At 37.0% G+C, this 22,255-nt stretch overlaps 1 protein-coding gene across 3 annotated transcripts in view; it reads right to left on the bottom strand.

Moving 5' to 3' along the window:
* Window positions 1–1,129: 1,129 nt before the first annotated feature.
* PTPN3 (protein tyrosine phosphatase non-receptor type 3) overlaps window positions 1,130–22,255 on the bottom strand; it is a 106,210-nt gene continuing 85,084 nt past the window's right edge. For all 3 annotated transcript variants that reach the window (XM_040586815.1, XM_040586814.1, XM_040586816.1), the window contains 3 exons: window positions 13,352–13,497; window positions 12,538–12,673; window positions 1,130–8,535 (listed from right to left, as the gene is read on the bottom strand). In XM_040586815.1, coding sequence (XP_040442749.1) covers window positions 8,458–8,535; window positions 12,538–12,673; window positions 13,352–13,497 — 360 coding nt within the window. In that variant the 3' untranslated portion in view covers window positions 1,130–8,457. The remainder of the gene's footprint in view (window positions 8,536–12,537; window positions 12,674–13,351; window positions 13,498–22,255) is intronic.

Below are 22,255 nucleotides of genomic sequence, written 5' to 3' on the forward strand. Positions count from 1 at the left end.
GTCTTGACGATACAGCCATGGGCTTGGAGTTTACTTCTGCCTTATCTCCTCCGCAAGGCTCTTCCGCATCCTATCCTGGTAACAAGCTGTGAAGACACTGGTACACCTTTCTGTAAGCTGTTTCATACGTATTTCCAGCAAAACCTCCACCTCAGTAGCTTTCCATGCACCAATAAGAGTTTCCAACCTGCAACCATATCCCATGCCTGAGCTATCCAGATAGTTATTTTTGGCCTTGTTCTTCCTTTCACCAAGATTTCCTTGAATTCATAACTACATCATGAAGGATTATTTGCCTTACGCTTAAAAAGACTAATCAGTAGGCAGAGCCATGTCTTGTAAACAGCAAAAAGCGCTTACTTACAACCATTCCAGTTTTTAACTGAATCCCAAACTTAAGGTCAATGCTCTATCCATCTGGCAGTGTTGGACTCAAGCTTCAGTGGGCTTTATGTTTTGAAACATACAAAGTTGCATTTTAGATACACATGTAACCAGAAATAACTCAAGAACAGCATCACTGGGCTCTGGTTTGTGAAAAATTGACAACCACCCTGGAGCAACAGAGAGTGTAGGAGATAGGACTACTCAGACACCTCTGGGGAGCACCATCAGGACATGGGAAATCCCAAAAGGAAGGGTACTCTGCACGTATTATACATAGCAACAAAAAAGAAAATCTGCACTCAGTTGTTTATGTGGCCTTGTGTGACATGAATACGAAGGTTTATAGGTCTAATTAATTAAGACAACCCTATCTTATAAAAAATTGTTGCAAGTGAAATATTCCCCAGAATTTGTGGCTTGGTTGCTTCACTTCTCCAGCAAGCTATTTATGAAAGATTACACACTGTATCTATATGGAGCACACAATTTCCATATATGTTTGCTTGCTTAGATATTAAAAAAAAAATAATCAAATGGCTGCAGCCTGAATTTAAGGGATTAAAAAGGTCTGCAACTTTTTAATGCTACTCATTTTTTTTTCTTGAAAAAAAGCCACAGTAAAACCATATAGCCAAAAGCGCTTTATTTCACAATTAGCCATATAACCAATAAGCATAAAATGGTGGCTATAATATTGTTGTTCAAAACAGTTCCAAACCCCAAGAAAATGATACTGAAAACATTAACCAATATATTTTATTCCTATAAAAATAAAAAAGAAAAATGATACATTCATTTCAAGATGTGTCTAAGTTTTTAAACAATAAATTAAGCTTTATAGTATCAACATGAATTTACATTTCAAATGATTTAAAAGAAAACTACAGCTTAGGATACAAAATAAACTCTTTCCTTACCTTCCAAACACATCAAATACATTCTTTTATTTCTTTAATGCACTGGCACCTAAAATCTCTGAAGAAGAAACTATAGAATGCTACAGAAACAACCATTAAAAAAAAAATCCAACAAAAACACATACAGCCAGAGTCACCGAAAGGATATTATCTTCCAAGGTTTTTCTATATCTCTAACAAAAACACTAACAGAAAATATAAATGTAGTGACTAGAATAGTGTAATCTTTTGCAAAACCTGGAAAAAAAACCCCAAAGCTAAACCTTGTCTTTCCCAGCTGTTATATAATTTATTCCAGTACTATTAAGCAACATTTCCCTATCAGTTGTAATGAAGGTCAATTTTCACCAATACATCATTTGTTACTATGAATGCCTGGCAGATTTTCAAAGCCTTGATAAGACTGTCCCCATTATTTATCTTGTATCTCTCTATTAAGGTTACACAATGAAGTGTGAAAACCTAAATAAATTATGTTTAGGACTCGCTGCACAGGTCACTGGAATATAGGCTTTGATACTTGTCATTTATTTTGAAAATTAGGATTTGAAATACAGTTACCTTTGAGCACATATACGAATTCTCCATCTAATTTCTACAGACAGTAATTTAAAATCTAGGGAAGCAATAGTTATACCAAGTTTTCATTCATGTATGCACAGCTCTGTTTCAGGGCACTGATCAAGGATAACAACTGCTGCCATGCTAACCTGTTGCTTAAATGAACAAAACGAAGCCCACAGAAATTAACAAATTAACACTGCTGGTCTGAGCTTTTTCTTCTGGAATTAATGCAGGGCTTCAATGCTCTTGCAAACTCATATAGAAACACCTGATCTAACTTTAAACTGCACTGCTCAGGTTAAAGAATACAAGCACAACCCCACTAAGGTCAGCATCGACTGCTGATTTACTGAGCGGGCTTTCAGCCTCTTCCCTAAGGAAGGAACACCCTTCTCCTTCCAGTCTGCAGCAAGGACTTACGAAGCAGGATTGCAACCAACCCTTCACAAGAAGGTTGAGAAATTAACTGGGCAATCAGGTCAGTGTTGACTTTTCTGTGCTTTAGTGGCCATACTGCTTATTAGTTGAGAGCTAGTTTGGTTTATGACTACGTAAGAAGCACCTACAGCTTGCTTTTTTTACAGAGAAACTATTTTTTCCTCATAAAAGGTGTATGTGTTTTGTATAGATTTTGGTAAACAGTCCTTCCTTACTTGAAGATTCAGATTTTGTTTGTTTGGTTTTTTTTAAAGCGTCAGTTGTAGCTTAGTACAAGAAGACTTCCTGACGCTTGGGAGAGCAAGGTCCAAAGACTTCCTATTTACAAAACTGTTATTCTGGAAAAGGCTGACAAATACGGTGCTACCCTGGTTTCAGTCGGTAACTGATGTTAGGTAACGGATTTATAGATCTAGAAAAACATGTGTTCCCTCTTAGTATGTGTGGCAGTCTCACTAGTTAGCTAGTCAAATTCAGGTTCCATTTACGTCTCAGAAAGGGACACCAAATGAAAACAGACAAAAATTTTAGAAGGAAAAAATTCCAGTTTTGTTTAATATTACTTAAAAGCACAAAGCAGTAAACGAGGAAAAAGTCCAACTTACAATCCCACCAACAGTGGGGGATTTCTTTACTAAAATTATTTACTAAAGATACTGCTCCAAGAGAACTGATGCAGTTGAAACATACCAAAAGTGTTCTGCAAAGGGAAAAAAAATCATGCATTTCCAACCCCTACCTTATCTGTTAAAAAACATTTTCATCCACGCAAATTATTACTTTTTGAAAATAAAACCCAGGTCTTATCTGCCCTGAACAAAGCATTTCATACACACTTTTTCAAAATATCTTTATGATGTTTACCACTGTTAGCAGCACTGTTTAAATTCCTCAGAAAGAAGCTCAGTTCAGGCTGGTCTGACCACCACATTGCACCTTCAGGTGTAAGTAGCATCCTGTCTTAAGCAACAGCGACATCACCTCGCCTGTCTACGACAAAGCCAGATTTACAGCTGTGGGAAACCTCAACGTGTTTTTATGAGGTAAAACAACGACAAGTCAAGAAAGGACATAATGAAAGGCAAGAAAACAGAAGCTACGCAACTAACAGAAAACTGAAGTGTTTCACTAGTGTCTATTAAAATTAATGCTTTAATATATTAAGAATTTCATCTAAGATTCAAAACCTGCAGCCAAGCTCAAAATAACACATAATCTAAGACTCTTATCCAAGCAGTCTGCAACAAAATTAGGAGAGTCACTAAAGGCACATCCTACTTCCCATTCCCTAAGCTACCTCTTGAGATGAATTTGTCTTTTGGGGGTGAAGGGTGGTGCGGGGAGAAGACAGACAACAGTTACTGGTTTCTTAACTACAGCCAAGACTAAACAAGCACTGTCAACTGTCCACACAATCTTTTTCCATGATATTCTTCGCCTTCAACAACTGCTCAACATATCAGTGACCAAATCAGACCGCTGCTATCACAGGGTTAGTCTGAGCTGGAAAATGGTTAGATCTATCAATATCATGTGCTACTCCTTCCTTTTCATTCAGAGAAACTTCCTTTCTCTTTTTGTAAGACCACAAATTTCAGTGATTGTGGGTACCGCTGTTTGAAGCTTGTATAGCTACTGAACAAATGGAACATTAAACATGTCAAAGTACACTAAAACTAAATCATACACTGCATTAGATTGCCTATTCAAACTGTTCACATAATACTATTGTTAAAACAGTCATCTGAGATGGCTTAACACTATCAGTGTCAGAACTTAAATGCAAGAGAATCCATTTAACCCAAATATTATGTTTTATGTAATTAATTAATCATTCACTTGGCTATCAACTGCCTCTGAACAAAGTATTTCATGACACAGTTTTATCTTCTATATAGTTTCAATTAATAAATGTTTTTAACGAAGTAGACTAATTGCAGGTTACCAATTGAAATATAAACATCTCCCAGCGCATGTTCCTTCTGGAAAGGCTTTATGTGAAGGAGTGAAATAAACTTGTACTTAAATGCTACATTTCAAGATATGAGAATAAATCCATTCTCACTGAAATAACTACGTTTAAATTTTGATTTATTGAGCATGAACCATGCATGTCTATTTTCAACGTTTTCAGTCACTGGACCATTTATGCATTTAGTCTGACATTTAAGAACACTATCTACAGGGAAGAACTTATGTTGTAAAACAGTATCATATGCTTGTAATAAAGAAAATGCATAGTTTGATAGGTATTTCAGATCTACAGTTCTTTTGAAAGATATACATATTTATATATTTATTTAAACAAGTATTGCATAGTGGAAAAAAGGAGGAGGAAAAAAAGAGAACCAACTGTTACAAAACCCGAGTGTATTTGAAGAACTATTGCTGAATTCTTAGGTACATTTTGATTGCATATAATTTAGTACCAACACCTAAAAGACAGGATTATCGAAAGCAAAACCCTGGATTACAAAATTATTTTTTTTTCCAAAACACCACCAGTATTCAAGGTTTGGTTGTATTTTAATGATTCGTATTTCATACATCCTGTTACACAAAAGGCATTCATGGTTTATGGCACCATTTTTCTTACTTTCAATACAAGGTAAGATCTGTCCCTCCCACCTCTGTTCTCAGAAGTGTTCCCCTGTGATATTTCTGAAGAGACTGAATAGGCATTATAGTTACTTCTGTATCAAATATAAAGCTACTTAGTTAAAATCTGGTTAATTCTGAAGAATAAATGTTAGTGTATTTCACAGTGATGAAAATCTCAAAGGCTTATTACTCCCTCTTCGTCCATCGTCCATGCTAGACATTTTAGATACTTGTTGTCATGATCACACAAAAAGGCAAAATCGAGGTTAAAACTATTTATGAAGGTTACACAGAATCTTGACTTCACAGCATTTTCTGCTATTTGTTAATTGATTGACAGTTACTAATTCTGTGTTAGGAGTTTGGAGTTTTAACTCCTACCACCCCCAACCCCACCCCCACTCCCAAATTCAGTCAACTCTGTGTCTTTTTAATTTCCTAACTTTGTGGAAACAAAAGCCAGCATTAAGACTATGTGTTCATAACTATGCTTTCATTGCAAGATCAGGTCTAAGGCATATATCATTCAGTGCAAAGTCATCACACACTACAGAGAGAAGACAAAACCCCTTCATTCTCCCCTATGGACCCTACAGGTACATGTGCAAAACCCAGCAAGACTGAAATAAAGATGGACACAATGTACAAGATACTTGCGTAGTTAATATTTGCTCTACGGTTTAAAAAAAATAATCAAATATTACAGAGATTACTATTTTTATAGTTTTGAGTAGTCTCTCAGCAGCCAACAATTTCAAACAAATTATTAAAACCCAAGTAAGAATTCGTGAATGATATTACTGAAGCCATTTAAGTTTTCCAGAACAAGAGCAGCATTTGTTGTCACAATACAACCATCATCATTTACACACAGACAGACTAATTTAAGTCAAGGCTATACCATGTATCTTGAGACTGGAGTTATATAAGGAATAAATTTACAGTGTTTGGGTAAATACATATTCAACATGAAGAAACATAAATAGCAACAGGAATATAGCAATAACTTTGAACACAAATAAATTGTAAGTTTAATCAAATACTTCCACAAAAAAACAGATGTTACAAAGAAATACTCTAAATATTTTCCTACTATTTATTTTCTTGGGGTGTTCCTCCTTGCCTTTTTCACTTCCCGACAAACTATTAATTGCAAGTCATGCCAACTACAAGGGATGACTTTGAGACCGGGGCACAACAAAACTTTAGGGGGGAAAAAAAAAAAAGGAAAAAAAGAAAAAAAAATGTTTTAACAGAAAGGTACACACACATAACAAAAGGGAGGCTTTTGTTAACTACCCAGCAGGCACAGATTCTTTAGTGCCCACAACTCCTCACATGGGAAAGAGCCACTAGGTTTTCTCACTGCTCAGTACTCTCTTAAATAGCAGCAGGAAGCCTGCACTTGCACAAAATTTTTCCACGTGCATTTTTCCAAAAAGCTTCCTGAGCAGCATGTGCATGTGCAGTATCATTTTACATTTAGAGCCACAGACAGATTGAACGACCTGATGCAGTTTAGCAAGTTAAGAGTGAACCAGAGTTATGGTCTCTTGTCTTCCAATCTGTGCCCAGATAATCAAGCAAGAGGATAATGATCCAAAGTATTACAAAAACTTCAGTGCAAGTGAAATCTGGAATGCAGTACATAAGAATGAGCACAAACTTATTCACCCTTCAACCTAACAAAGCCAAGAAGCTTTCCATGTTGCCAATTAAGCTGCATGTTCCAACTAAAACTCTTTTTATCAATAAATAGTAACCAGGTATCTTCTTTACCTATATCTAATAATGTAATCTTGAAGAAAGGACCAAGCCTATAGAAGACAAGTCAGCAATTTAGCATACCCTACATTCACTTTTCAGCTGTCTCCTAGGGAAAAAAAACCATAACCTTCTGGTAACTTGAGAGATGCATATTGTACAGCTGTGGCAGTTTCTATAATGAAACGCCAGATATAAATCATAATATCCATAATACAAACCATAATTCTAAAATATATATGAACATGTGTGTGTATATATCTCTCTAAAAAGAAAATTATCTAATTTTCTCTTTTATACACATATAAACATCTAGCTAATATGCCCCATAATTTTTTTTTCCTTATTTAGGTCTAATCTTCTAAATAACAGAATTTTAAACATTCTCTTAGAATATTTTTCTGAAACACTATTAAAAAATGAATGTCAGGGTAATCAAAAAAACACACACAAAATAAATTAACATCGTACAAATGTGGTTATATTGTCCAGAAAGTCCAATTCTCCCATTTGAAATGAAATGGAGACCAGTGTACCTTAGGGTGAATTATTCATCAATGTACAAATTCATTCTCTCTTTCCACGTAAATCTTCATATGAATTTAGCTGCATTTCCAGAAAGCAAGAAACACAGTAAACCCGCAGAACTCTTGCAAAAGAAATTGCATTTCACTGGATAAGAGCAGTTTTTGCTGAAGGGCAGCAAGTCAACATTTTACCACCATCTGAACACTAGCAACATCTGTGCCCTTGTAAGCTTCACACCTTGAATTAGCAGCAACATATTTGATGGGTTCAGTAGTAATTTTTCTTCCAGTATTGGATTAGACTACTTTGCATATACAGTAAGTCAAAAGCCTAGTAGTTGCGTGCAACATTTATCCACATTTACATCTGAGAACTCATAAATACACATGGAAACAAAGGCGACAGAATTAAAACTCATTTTAAGTTAAAAACTTTTTCAGTCCACATACGGAAACAGCAGTGAAAAACAAGTATAAAGAGATAGACAGCAGAAACAGAAGAAAAGGAGTACAATAACTAAACCCGTTAAGAAGTAGGTCACTGTTAAAAGGGCAAGTTGCAAAGAAAGTAGATCAACAGAAGATGTAGACTGTACCATCTGCATAAATGCTTAAATGCAGCATTATTTTGCATGTCACATACAGTCGATGTGATTTCTAAGAAGCATATTACAACAGCTGGCATAGTTGCTAATAGATTTATGGTAACTGAATACTTAATTTCTCCAGCTCTTAATGTACAGTAGCTATGCATTAGCCTTTAAAGCTCTTCATCGGTCTTTTAGAAGTCAAGGTTTCATTTCCACGAATATTTAGTGTCCCAATAAGAAAGTTACAAATATTCACCTTCAATAAACTTCCATACCAAGATACCAAATACCTTCTTAAGCTGAATCATTTCAATACTATGAGTCTTCTTTTTGCTATTTTAAAGGACACAAGGATGTTTGTAACTTCCAAACTGAAGGGTGTTTTAAGGCAGTAAAAGATGTATTAAGGTTTCCATGATTGTTTATGGCTGTCTATGTGAATAAAGCATATTACACACAATTGCTCTCATATTTATCTACATGATTTCATCATACTGTACATGATTTAGCAATCTTCTTGGGAAATTTAAAGTGCCACAGTTCAAATGTGCTCATCTGCCTTTTCATGGGCTTCTAGTCCATTCTAGTTGCTTTCAGAAACAAGCCCTTGTTTTATTTAAAGAGCAGTCTTTTTTAGGGGGGGGAAAGAATTCATCCTTCACTGCTGTGCTAACTGGATTCCAGTGGTCGAACCAATCCTTCTTTGTAAACACGAAGAATAGCTTCACAAACAAATTTGTACTGACTCTGTGTAAGAAAGAAAAAACGAACAACATTTATGGATGATTATTTAAACTCCTGATTATATGGTAGTATTCAACAGGACTAACAGTCTCAGTACTTTCTATTCAATGACACGAAAGGAGATGCAGAGGTGGAAGGAGAAAATCCAGCTCTGCTGGCTAGGTTCACAGTAAACAAAGGTAACATTTACTCTTCTTTGAAGGACAAGCATTAAAAAATCTCACACCAAGGAAAACACATCCCCAAATTTAAAAGAACACATGCTTAAATTCCAGGGAATAGGATTTATTTTAAAAGCTATGCAAATTTACATGATTCTTCTGACTAAGTTTAAATAACAGACTAAGACTAGTTATGTTCTTTATACACGCTATCTATTTTTTGTAGTTATCTCATTATTACAAATTACATTATCTGATTATAACATAAATGACTAGTCTGTTATTTATGTTCTTTATACACGCTATCTATTTTTTTGTAGTTATCTCATTATTACAAGTATTCTAACCTTGCCAATCCTACAGTTACACATTATTGGGCACACTTACGTGACCCAAAATACATGTGAAGTTACCATATAGGACATATAGGTCCAACTGCCTTGATAAAACCTTTTTTTTTTCTCCAAACCACCTACACTATAACAGAAGATGGAGTCACTTTATTTCCAATTTCTGATCAAACCACACATCTCCTTTTGTAACAAAGTGGGATCAAAACCATTGGAATGAGTATTTTTGAAGAGTAGCAGCCACATGAATTCTTCTGTCACCCAACACTTTGAGCTCATTTAGTGCTTATGAAGTCTTCACAAATTAGATTAGTATTTCTTGCCTGAGTTACACTATTGCAAAGACTATTTCTTCCATGATCTTGTGATGTACCTATTTATTAGAAGCAATTAGCTTGTGAGGTTCTTTCTGAAAAGTGATACAAGGAGACATTAGCAATAGGACTAATGCAGAACTAAAAATCCACATAGCCTGAATGAATTTTTATGACTAACACAGTCCTGAGAATGCTAGATGATGGAAATTTAAAAGAACTCAGAAAGATCAAAGCATACCTCTCCTCCCAAAGTATTTTCCACCATTGTGAAACCCCCAAAATGAACACCTTTATCCCAAGCTCCATGTCCTATATTCACAGGAGCGCAGATTCACATTTTCTAGATCCCTTTTTACATCTTTGAAATGTTCCCTCAGCTGCCCTTGCATGTCAGCTCCCATCAACTCTTCAGGAGCATCTGGAAACATTCCTCCAATATCCCCCAAAGGACAGGGCTAAAAGATAAGGCTAGTACTGTAAAGGACCTTATGTTACACTTAAATACTAGCAGTTAGGAATGTTATTCTTGTCCATAACCTGCAATACTTAAGGAAAACTGGGGGATGGAAATTATTTTTCTGCATCTTGATTTTCCTGTCTTTTTTTTAAAAAACTTTTCAGTCAATTACTCCCACCTTCAGTATCATTCTGTTCTTTTGTCTTTATTTCTTAATTACCTTGACTTTCTCTTCATTGTTATTGTCATTTGCAGATTTCTACTGCCTGAACAACCCAAGTGTGATATTTAGCTCCCTGTTCAATGCCTAGTTAACTTGTGTGATCATGTTACTGAACAAATAAGAATAAGCACTTCAGCGCTGCTTCCTGACTCAGAGACTCTGACTACTTGTTTTCTCTGCTCTTATCTGTTGCATATATTCTTACTGCTCACTCAGCTGATGGCTAGTTCCATTATGTATGTCCTAAAGCATTGCTTTCTGTATTGATTAGTACCTCTAATTTCTCTTTAGTAGAACCTAATGGTTAGTTTTTCTTTTTTTTTTTTTTTTTTTTTTTTCAATGAAAGGCCATAGAGTTACACAAATTTTATTGTAGCTTTATTATTTTTGTTGAAGCTTTTGTTTTGCTGTTCCTGATGACCAAATTACAGGTCTTTGAGAAACTACAGCTTTCACATGATTAACAGCAGCCACAAAACTGACCAGTTAATAGCTCTCACGAGTCCGTTCTTACTTACTGAGTATATCCTGTCTGATATTAACTCGCAAGATGCATCTGGCTATATGTATCATCTTACAATTGCAGCACACACACAATTCCCACAGGGCAGTGGAGCATGCTTCAGGCAAGGCTATTACAACTGAACAATCCCTAATGGCTTCTCCCAGAAGCCCTAAGCTGAATATCAAATATGAGCAGTGGGGCTAGCTGGAATGCAGGCATGGGAATGCAATAGAGAACTCGGGATAGATCAAAATGTTAACATGCTGCTCTTTGGTATTCTGTTTTCTCACAGTGGAGTGCTTGCTTTTGTGTCCCATTTACAGCACAGTATGCCAATTCTGCTCATTGGCTTTTCACAACAGTATCTGCATACTTCAGAAATAACAAGTGAATTTGGTTTCACAGTATTGCTGCTACAGATCATCCCTCTCCTGATTCTGCTGACAGTGAACTGTGGAATACAGCAAGCAAGGTAAAGAATCCTATTTTAGATACTCAGTTTTCCACACGTGGGATCTGATCATTAAGTGTATTTATTGCTATTCCCCATATTCTTCAGTTACACCAAACTGTGGAGTGCAAGGACAATTACAACCAATTACTGTTTTAACAGGAGGGACTTGGCCTTCTGGCAAGCTGAAGTTTACTTAAGATTCTCACGTATGACTCAAAAAGACTGCCACCTCTAGAAAGTTTAAGCCTGAATTGTCTCAGTTCATTTTAGAAACTGAGGAGCGTAGATGTGTACAACTCTGGAAGTCAACATTCAACTGCCTTAAACTTGAGGCTAGTGTTTCTCATCCCATGACATCCTTCATCATAAGCTCAGCTTCCATTTCTGCAAGGAATGGGCAGGGGACTGTTCAGATAACTCCCTTCTCAACCCTGCAGCCCCAACGCACTTCCAGACAGCGCGCTTACACTGCAATCAAGAAGAGTGCCAGCAGCATGTATGAACAATCTCCGCTCACAGAGCGCTCTAATACTACACACAAGCAACCATAACTCCTGGCACTTTCATATGCTTTGATAACACAGGACTTCTCCCCCATCTAGTCAGTTATAATGCTAGCTCCTGCAGTCATTAGCCTGTTAATGAATAGTATTTGTCTTTGCAAGTTACCTTCTTCCTTCTCTTAATCAAGTGAAAACCAAGGCATTTTCTTCTGAAACGAGAGACAGAAATGCCCAATTTAACTGCTGACTTTGTGGGTCTCTTTACTTCCATTTGCCTCAGGGCATTTTGCTCTCTGAGATAACTCACAGTTAGTATTCTGTCATCCAGCCTCTAATCAAGAAAGCAGAGCCTCCCATCCTTCATCCTTGGTCTCCAATGTCAGTATGTTAATTTCCAAAGCTGATGCAACATTGACCTCATGATCTCAAATTATCTTTGACCCACTTTCATCTTAAAATCACTGATTTTAATATTTCAGTTATTGATACTACCCAACTTTTCCTGAATTTCATTCTTGCCCTTCATTTTTCCAAAGTGGAGCTGTGGCACAATTTAAAAACATACAGATTTTGTTCCTATTGAATTTCTTTTCCTGAAGTGGCCTCTTGACGAGCCACTTCCCCTCTTCAAATCATTCCACAGAACCTCTAATTTTACCTTCAGTTTAATATCTTTCCTATATGGCTCTGTACTAGAATGAAAAGCAAAAAGTTATTCTAGTTTCTTGCAGAGAATTTAGACAAAGGACCATGAACAGATGATTTTTGTGTAAGTCTGACTTTGTGCATTCTAACCACCTGCAGTATATGGAAATCAATTATCTTTCAATGGCAAAGAAGTATTTACAAAAAAGTTAAATACAAACCTCAGAAGCAAAGCATCCTTTGGCACCATGCTATGTTACGCTAAATGTAGGAAGCATGAAATATACTGGCAGCTGAAGACTCATACAACTAGGTAATTAAAAATTATATATATATAATTTTATATATATACATATATACAGAAAATGAGGCTTCCTCTCCATCACTTACTGATGTTTGCACCATCATAGCTCGCTGGTCTCGCATTTTTCGTACAATATCCAGCGGATAGACAGGTTGGTTTCTTTCAATTAAGCACATGGCTGTTTCCATAGTGACCAATACACCAGTGCGACCGATTCCAGCGCTGGGAAGTGTAACAGAAAAACAGTCTATAAAATTAGGTTTTTGCATTGCACCAGATTCATATCCTAGTCTTAATACTAGGATGTTAAATAGCCTCAGAAATTATAGGAAGACTAATAAAATTAGGACAGAGCATGAAGCTTAGCTTTAAAGTAACTTCAGTAATATTTCCTTCCAATTATTGAAAATAATTTTTTAATAAATAAAACTAAAACATCATTTAAAGTAAATGGATTTTTAACAATTATACATGCTTACAAATCTCAATATATTGGTTTGGTATTTTTGACTAAAAAAGGTATGAACTAATTGACTGCTTTTTGATAGGCACTTGAACAGCAGAAAAAATCCGCTTCGCAGTACCATTCATAATGATGTTACAACAGTGGTAGAAAATAAAATTGGGGAACAAATTCCATTACAAATTATCAGCTTTGTGATAATTATGTGACTAACCTATTTCACCAAAAGGTTGCAGGAAAAAGTGAGAGAAAAGAAACTCATCCTTTAGATACAACAACTCCAATGCTTCTGTCTTCAACAACTACTGCTGGTCTTGCACAGTTAAACATTTTCATCTAGTTCAAGAAATCTCCTGTCTTGCAGACAAACTTTTCAAAGCAAACACTTATACTAAGGCTGAAGCAAATCGAGGATCAGAATTCTAGAACACAAGTACCTGCAGTGTACAAGAACCGGCTCATTTTCTACTCTCTTGGGCCTCATACAGGTCACAAACTCCAAGAAGTCCATTGAGTCATCAGGAACACCATGATCAGGCCAAGCAACATACTGGAGATGGGTGACAGTGTGTTGTTGTTCTGTCTAAAATACAGTAAGGTTTTCAAAAAGTGTTCAGCGTTATGACTCCTGCATTGATATTTACTATATACAAGTCACACTTTTCCCTGTAAATGTATTCTGTGGATATTAAGATGCGTATGATGCAAAAAATGTTTGCCATTTTAAAATTCAGAGGTAAGTATGAACACAAAATTTTTAGAAAGCGTGCAAAAGGTGTAACATTTTCTAAGTAAATAAGATCATGTTTAACTTCTGTGATCTAAACAGATTTTAATCTTCTGAATTTATTTACTGTTGACCTCTAATACCTTGAAATCAATAATTCCCTTGAGGTAAAATGCTTAAGACTTCCGTATAATAGTACTATAGTTAAGAACATGCTAGAAGAAACAGCTGAAAACAGCAGAACTATTGAGAACAGTAACAAAATAACAGGATCTTGGGCCTACACAATCGACTCCAAATAGTCTGTGTTTACTTACAGATTCAGTTACAATATAAAATTGCCTACAACATTTGTGACATCTCATTTCTTTTAGAAAACAATATATAGTTCATACATATATGTTCATTGTACATATATGAATGATTTTCTGTATGACCGATAGAAGGATACTTTTCACTAACCACACTGCTTCCATACAGAAAAGATTCTGTTGTATGAAGAGTTCTTTTTCCATTTGATTATACCTAAAAAACCTGGTTTTACAGAAGTTCTTTCAGTTTAGCTTTTTGACGACTTTGATTGTGAAATCACTCAACCATCTTTGCATTCAGATTGAGCTCAACTGTTATGTTACAGATGCAACCAATGGTTAGTGTGGAAAGGAAAAAAACTAAGACGCTCCTGGGCTCTACTGTACCATACAATGAGGTTCTCACTCTTTACAAACTGAGACAAGTCTTCATTTTCTTTATTTCTTCGACACATTTAGCAACAGTTAAACTGTTTCCTGCATTTTATCATTGTCCATTACTAGAATTAACATTTGACACCCTACTGAAAGAAAACTCTCCTTTATCACTGTTATAGTCTATAAAAGCTGGCCTCTCTCTAGTGGTCCATGCAAGAATGTTTTCATGGTGCTAGCGAATTTAGGAAGGTTTTTTTCCCTTTTCTCTGAAGTGCACAACTACTGAAATATAAGACCTGTTATAAATGCCTTCAACTGCTTGCTTTCCTCTTCCACTTGAGGATGTGGTTCCACTTCCAGGACCAGGTTAGTGAGCTACAGAACACTACATAACTACTGCCTACGTACCAAGTAGAGTCCTAGGACATGCATTTATTTCAGTCAAAGTAATTTCAGAAATTTACAATTACCTGCAGGGACATGAAGGAAAACAACATAGCTCATACTTATCTTCCTAAAGGCGGCGCCTGAGCAATCACAATTAAAAGGTCTAGCATAAGGCCCAAGTGGACAATGCAACCTAACATCAATGACCAAGCTTGCTGCAATACAAATCGCATTGGGATGTATCATTAAAAAGACCCCACAATGACTGGGATCTCTGCAAGAAAAAACATTGCCTTTTTCTACTCGGCTTTGCTGCCATTGTGCAGTTGAGCTTGATCAAATGATTACACTTAAAGTTTTTCTGAAATGCCACAGATTGAAAAAATATAAAAACGTGACAAGAAAATGTCATTAAGAAGTCCTCTTTTGCAAATCTGCACATGCTTAATCAGAACCTCTTCAAAAGGGAAATGAGATAATGCAGCAATTACATGTAAGAGTTTGAGCTGATTCTCTTAAATCAGAGATGTTTTGAATTACAGCATTCAGATGAAACAAAGACTTGATTCATTCTAAAATTATCCAAGAGTGAGTATCCAGTCACCTTCCATGTGCATCAAGAACTTCAAGCCATGCATCATGGATAAGTGCTAGTAGCATACCCAAGAACCACCCACAGTGATCTTTAGCATCAAGAGCTATTTTACAGGGTCAGAAAAACGGAAAGGGTTAACTTAGTTTTCACTTATCAGTAATTCAGGATCATATATAGTGAGTTCTATTTATTTTAAATAGTTCATAGACATTAAGTATAACAAGTATGTTATATAACTTATTCTGAGTAAGAATACACTGTAAGAGCACGCACTTAGTCCTTCGTCCTCTCTTGGTGTGATCATCTTAATTTTCTGTTTTGTGCCCTGTTCATCCCTAGAGACCAGCACAGTTGTTTGTTAATTATTCCAGGTACGTCTCAAGCTTCAGTACAGTTTTCTAGTTATTTGTGTTAAGATGTAAACAGTTTGATTCTTTTGGTTGAGCTCTTCTGAGATGGGTTAAATTGTCAAAACTTGACCATTACATCACTTGCTTTTTAAAATACACCAGAATTTTAAAATACTTCATTTCTTTATTAGTGCGTTAACCTATTGTAAACTGTAGTTATATTCATAGGTCAGAACTAGTTTTTCCAATTCTAATATTTTTAAGTCTCATGCAGAAGATATCAAATCAGTACTCAGATGAAGTCCCGCTGTTTTTAGTGGTTTTTTTTGGCTTTGCTTATTTTTTTTTTAAATATAAAATCTTCAAGTCTTTACACTCATAATGACAGTCAGCTTTCAAATTCAGAAAATGTCAGCCAAATATCACCACACATGAAAATAACGCAGTAAAAGACCATCTAACATTAAAAAAGTGCTAGAATTATAGTTACTGGTCCCATAGTTAGCCCCACTGTACATGTCCTATTAACAATACTTATTTTTAAACACACCATTTTTTTCCAGACCTTGCTTTGTACAAATGTGCTAATGGATGATAAGAGGTAGCTTCTCATTATACTGAAGTTGCTGTTCATACCATTATTCTCTGCAAGTCAGCTTAAATCCTTTCTACAGATTTTTTTCTTTTGCACTAAGGTTTTCAGTGACAGTCATTACTGTAGCATCCTAATGACTGAAAAAAATGGAGAATTTACCTTTATAAAATCTGGCTTTATTAGCCCTGTTTCATAAGCCTAAAGTTACAGAAAGTGAGACAGCAAGAATTGCTCCTGGCCCGGTTGCTGTTTTTGCCTAATCTGATACTACAGACCTTGTTGTTCCAACAGTATTAAATATTTTTTGCACTCAGAGTGGACTGATTCCAATTGAATTTATGTATTTGGTATTTCCACCAATCAGCTTAAAAATGGTGCATTCAAAAAAATGGTTTCAAACAATTTACGAACTCCAGTGACACTTTTGGATTACATAATTTGCCCAGTTGATCATCAACCATTTGGCCAACATTTAGCTGCTTCACAGCACTGACCCACATTTACATGGCAAGCAGCTACAAAGGTCCACGACATCATATCTGTCCCAAGGAATTTGTTACTATCCTTCCAATAATGGTTATTGTTGCTGCAGCAAAGGTATCAGCCAAAAAAAAAAAAAAAAAGAAAAAAAAAAGATGTACTTGGACTTACTCCTCCTGTGAAATTTCAAGACATTTTACTGCAAAAGCAACTTCATTGTGCTTAAGCTAACATCCTAGACTTTGCTCGGAAACACTGGGTAAAGACACTTGATCTTTTCTAATTAGCCTGACATTGGGATTGCAACTCCTCACAAAGCAACTCCTGACAAAGTAAAGGGCTGTCAGAGGTAATGCTTCAAATTGCTGCTGTAACACTTGCAAAAAAATCTCATTAAGAGTTTCAGCCACAAAAAATAGCCATTCTTCATCCTTCTGTAGTTTGCAGCCTTGCTTATTATAATTAAATCACAAGGCAAGTTTCCTTGTTTCATTCTCCTAAAATGACTCTCCCTGACTAATAAAAGAATTGAGCTCCTCAGAAAAAAACACCCCACACAGCTTGGAATAATAATAGTCATATAGAAAGAAGGAAATTTAGGCTCGAAATGTCAATCTTAACTTTGACTTTTCTTAAAATCCAAGCAATTGATTTTGTATTTCACCTTTTCATTTCATTTCCTTTTTGGTCTAGGTTATAATATAATCTTCAATTAAAAAAAAAAAAAAAAAGAAAAGAAATCTCCTCATGTAGAACTACTTTAACCTTGACATGGTCATTATCTTCTAAGCAGGAAAAGGTATGCTCTTTGCTGGTGAGGTACACAAATATACCTTGAAAGCAGAGACTCGGTGATCAGGGGTAAAGACTAGTTTCTAAAGAGCAGATGCTTTGGCAGTGGCATTTGCCATTTCTTTGGACCATTGTTCCCACCTCATTATGCTTCTGTACACCCCTGCCACAACACTTTGTCCTGGCTTCAGCTGGAATAAAGTTAATTTTCTTCTCAGTAGCTGGTACAATGTTGTATTTCGGATTTAATATGAGAATAATGTTGATAACACACTGATGTTTTCAGTTGTTGCTAAGTAATGTTTATACTAGGTCAAGGACTTCACAGTTTCTTAGGGCCTGCCAGCATGAAGCCTGGAGGGCCACAAGCCATCAGGAAGGGACACTGTGAGGACAGCTGACCTGAACTATCCAAAGGGGTGTTCCATACTACAGAATGCTCAGTATATAAACTGGGGGGAATTAGCCAGTGCTTGCTAGTTGCTGCTCAGGAACCAGCTGGGCATTGGTCAGGGGGTGGTGAGAAATTGTGTTGTGCATCACTTGGTGTTTTCTTCCTCCTTTTGGGTTTTATTCCTCTCTTTCTCCCTTTCATTACAAGGACTACTATTATTATATTTTATTTAAATTATTAAATTGTTCTTATCTCAACCCACAAATTCTACCTTTTTCCTGATTCTTCTTGTCATCTCACTGAGGCGAAGGGGGCTGAGCAAGTAGCTGTGTGGTACTTAGTTGCTGGCTGAGGGTAAACCATGACACACTTTTAATCTACTTTTGTTCTTCAGCTCTTTACTATTCATAACCAAGTAGTTTTCTTCTACCACAAGTATTTGACAGAACAGAACACATTCAAAGTGCAGGTACTTTTCAGAGAAGACTTTAAAATAGCTCTGCAGTACAAGTTTGTTCAAAACATTTATGACTTAAGTCAAATTTATATAGATATCTTTGGAAAGAGAAAGTAATGAGGTCTCGTTTATTGTGCTGAAGCAAAAGTTTCAGTGAACCAATCTAAAAATCTTTAGCATGAACAAACTCAACATTCCCCACTCCTCCAAACTGTTGTGTGACATGCATCTGGCAAGGAAGACAAATGGTGTGGAAAGCCTCAGCCCAAACAATTAGGATGTGTAAAAAATGACAAGAGATTCTGGTTTTAGCTGGTTATAGCAGAAAGTGCCGGTAGTATACTCATTTACATTGCTGCCTTTGTTTCCCTTCAGCAAACAGCAATATCCTTCCTCAGCAAAATTAATTTATGCTTAAGCTTCAGTTTGTGGAATTGCTGCATCGAATTTTTTTTTTCTTCAAACCATCCCCTCCATCACTGTGATGTCCATGCAAAGTGATAGTTTTTAAATTAAAAATAAGCTAACCTCCTGAAACCCCTCTATTTGCATTGTCCTTGTCTGCACAATCAGCCTAACCAGTCCAAATTATAACAAGTTATTGTCTTAATTACCTTGACCTGGGTTGTTTATAAGGTGTAAGCACTCTCTCAAGGTGCTCACTCCTTATTCATTATAGCAGTGGTATAATTAAGTGGTCTTTAATGGACGAAATTCAATCAAGTTTTAAACTATATTTTTTTTTGAATGATTTAGTTTAGTTAATAAATCTAATCAGGTAGGACAATGACAGGGCACTGTGGAAACAACTAACAAGGTGTTAGTTAACAACTAATATAAGATGTGGCAGAATGAAAAAAACACAACAGAGCAACATGCAAAATTACAGTTCTTCAAAGTTATGCGAGTAAGATGCTTCAGCAAGTATCATCTCCACAGCCTTACTAAGTTCCATGGCTGGGTTCTAGTCACACTTAACTGAAATAAAGAAAAATGTTCTTTTAAACAAGGAGAAGGTGCAAAAAAGTTTTTTTCAAAATGTAAATGGATGAAATTGGTGAGATTTAACGGGCAATGTTATGTTACAAGACAATTATCTTAAAGGAACTGAATGAAAGTTTGCTTCATGCTTCCCATGCTATTTTTGCAGTGACTAAAAAGAAATTATCTTGGTTTACAAAACAGTGCACTGTGTGTTTAAGTTTGCACTCCTGCTACACAATTTCTTTCCTTTGGTCTGTTTGTTGTGGTCCCCAAAGTGTTTTGAAACTGTAAAAAAAAATTAAATAAATAAAACCCACCAAAACCAAACAACTGACCTAACACCACCCCCACCCCGCAAACCTAGTGCTTTATTTGCTTTTCTTTAATTTTGGTAGAGGATAACATTCAACCTTGGTTTTAAATAGAAAAGGCACAAAATTAAGCCTTATTTTGTTTCATGAGGCTTAGAAAGATTACATATATTTCACACATTTGCAGATATTTACAAGAAGGGCAGGAAGGAGGATCTGGGGAGCTACAGGCCTGTCAGCCTGGCCTCAGTGCCAGAAAAGGCCATGGAGAAGATCCTCCCGAGCTCTATCACACAGCACATGTAGGACAGCCAGGGGATCAGGCCCAGCCAGCATGGGGTTATGAAAGGCAGGTCCTGCTTGACGAACCTGATCTCCTTCTATGACAAGGTGACCTGGCTAGTGGATGAGGGAAAGGCTGTGGATGTTGCCTACCTGGACCTTAGTAAAGCCTTTAACACCATTTCATATACCATTCTCCTGGAGAAACTGGCTGCTCATGGTTTGGATGGATATACTCTATGCTGGGTTAAAAACTGGCTGGACAGCCAAGCCCAAAGTGTGGTGGTGAATGGAGCTACATCCAGCTGGTGGCCAGTCACAAGTGCTGTTCCCCAGGTTTCAGTATTGAGGCCAGTCCTGATTAATGTCTTTATCGACAATCTGGATGAGGGGATTGAGTGAACCTTTGGTAAGTTTGCAGATGACACCAAGCTGGGCAGGAGTGTTGATCTGCTGGAGGGCAGGAAGGCTCTGCAGAGGGATCTGGACAGGCTGGACTGATGGGCCAAGGCCAATTGTATGAGGTTCCACCAGGAGAAGTGTTGGGTCCTGCACCTGGGGCACAACCACCCCACGCAGCGCTACAGGCCTGGGGAAGAGCGGCTGCAAAGCTGCCTGGTGGGAAAGGACCTGGGGGTGCTGGCTGATGGCTGGCTGAACATGGGCCAGCAGTGTGCCCAGGGGGCCAAGGCAGCCAACAGCACCCTGGCTTGTATCAGAAGCAGTGTGGCCAGCAGGACCAGGGCAGTGATCGCCCCCCTGCACTCAGCACTGGGGAGGCCGCACCTCAAATCCTGTGTTCAGCTTTGGGCCCTCACTGCAGGAGGGACACAGAGGTGCTGGAGCGTGTCCAGAGATGGGCAACAGAGCTGGTGAAGGGTCTGGAGCACAAGTCTTATGAGGAGCAGCTGAGGGAACTGGGGTGGTTTAGCCTGGAGTAGAGGAGGCTCAAAGGGGGATCTTACCGGTCTCTACAGCTACCTGAAAGGAGGCTGTAGACAGGTGGGGATAGGTCTCTTCTCCCAGATAACAAGTGGCAGAAGAAGAGGAAATGGCCTCAAGTTGTGCCAGGGGAAGTTTAGATTGGATATTATGAAAAAATTTCTTCACTGGGAGGTGGGTCAAGCATGGGAACAGGCTGCCCAGGGAGGTGGTGGAGACACCATCCCTGGAAATGTTTAAAAAACACATAGATGCAATGGTTTAATGGTGGATTTGGCAGTCCTTGGTTAACAGTTGGACTTTACCTTAAAGGTCTTTTCCAACCTAAATGATTCTATGATTTGCTGATCTTCAATTATAGGTAAAGAAACACCAAATTAAACTGCGTTAGCAAAATCCTAAGTAGTTTCTTGTTCCTCAAGTCTTCTGAATGTGAACAAAAGGCCAAGGGCATCATTTCATATCTTTTGAGGTATTTTCCCTAAAGGCAGGTTTGAAATCTGTGCAATTTAATTCACAGGAAACTCTTTCACAAAATATGCCTTTCCAACCGAAATCAAGTCTCTTGTGAGTTTGGAAGCTTTATCTATCTTACTATTAAAAGCTATTTGTCTTCAAAAAGACCAGTCCAACGATGTTCACATTAGTTCAGGGAATAATAAAGCCCTGGTTTGAATTCAGATGGCTTTTTAATGTTTTCTTCAAAGCATACAACAGCAGTATCTGTGAGAGGTAGTATATATAAAACTTTGCAAAGTCTGCTCAAACACAAGATGCCTCCACAAGAATACTTTTGGTTAGCTTTAAGAAAACAGATCAAATGACATGTAGAACTAGGATACACTTCAGTGTTTCGGAGAGCTCTCTCACTATGCTTTAACAAACTACAGGGGTGTTTATTTCCATCTGAAATGCACACAGAGCTATCAGTTAGTGGGGTCATATTTTTACCGTATTGACAATGTTGAGTGGTTTTGAGTGTAGCCACTTTAAGTGTACAAATAAACTTGCTTTTAGTGGAAAAAAACCCGAAAAAACTCAAAGTAAAATACCCCTTCAAAACAACCTTGCCCTCACTGCAAACAAATATCCAGCCTAGGACTAGCTTTAGCATGCTTTTATCTAACTAGATGAAATCTATGCAAGCATATGCCTTTGAATTAGAAATTCTATTCTCAACTGAGCTACCATGAAACAACTTACACAGTTGAGGAACCTTGTAACTTTCGCATCTTTTAACATGTCTACAAAGTCTATTCTCACACAATCTTTATCTGAAAATAAAAATTAACTTGTACTTAAAAAAATAAAATTGACTGCCCCATTCTCATCAGGATTTTGACATATCACATGCTA

This window comes from Falco naumanni, chromosome 3, assembly GCF_017639655.2.
Source record: "Falco naumanni isolate bFalNau1 chromosome 3, bFalNau1.pat, whole genome shotgun sequence".
Taxonomy (NCBI): domain Eukaryota; kingdom Metazoa; phylum Chordata; class Aves; order Falconiformes; family Falconidae; genus Falco; species Falco naumanni.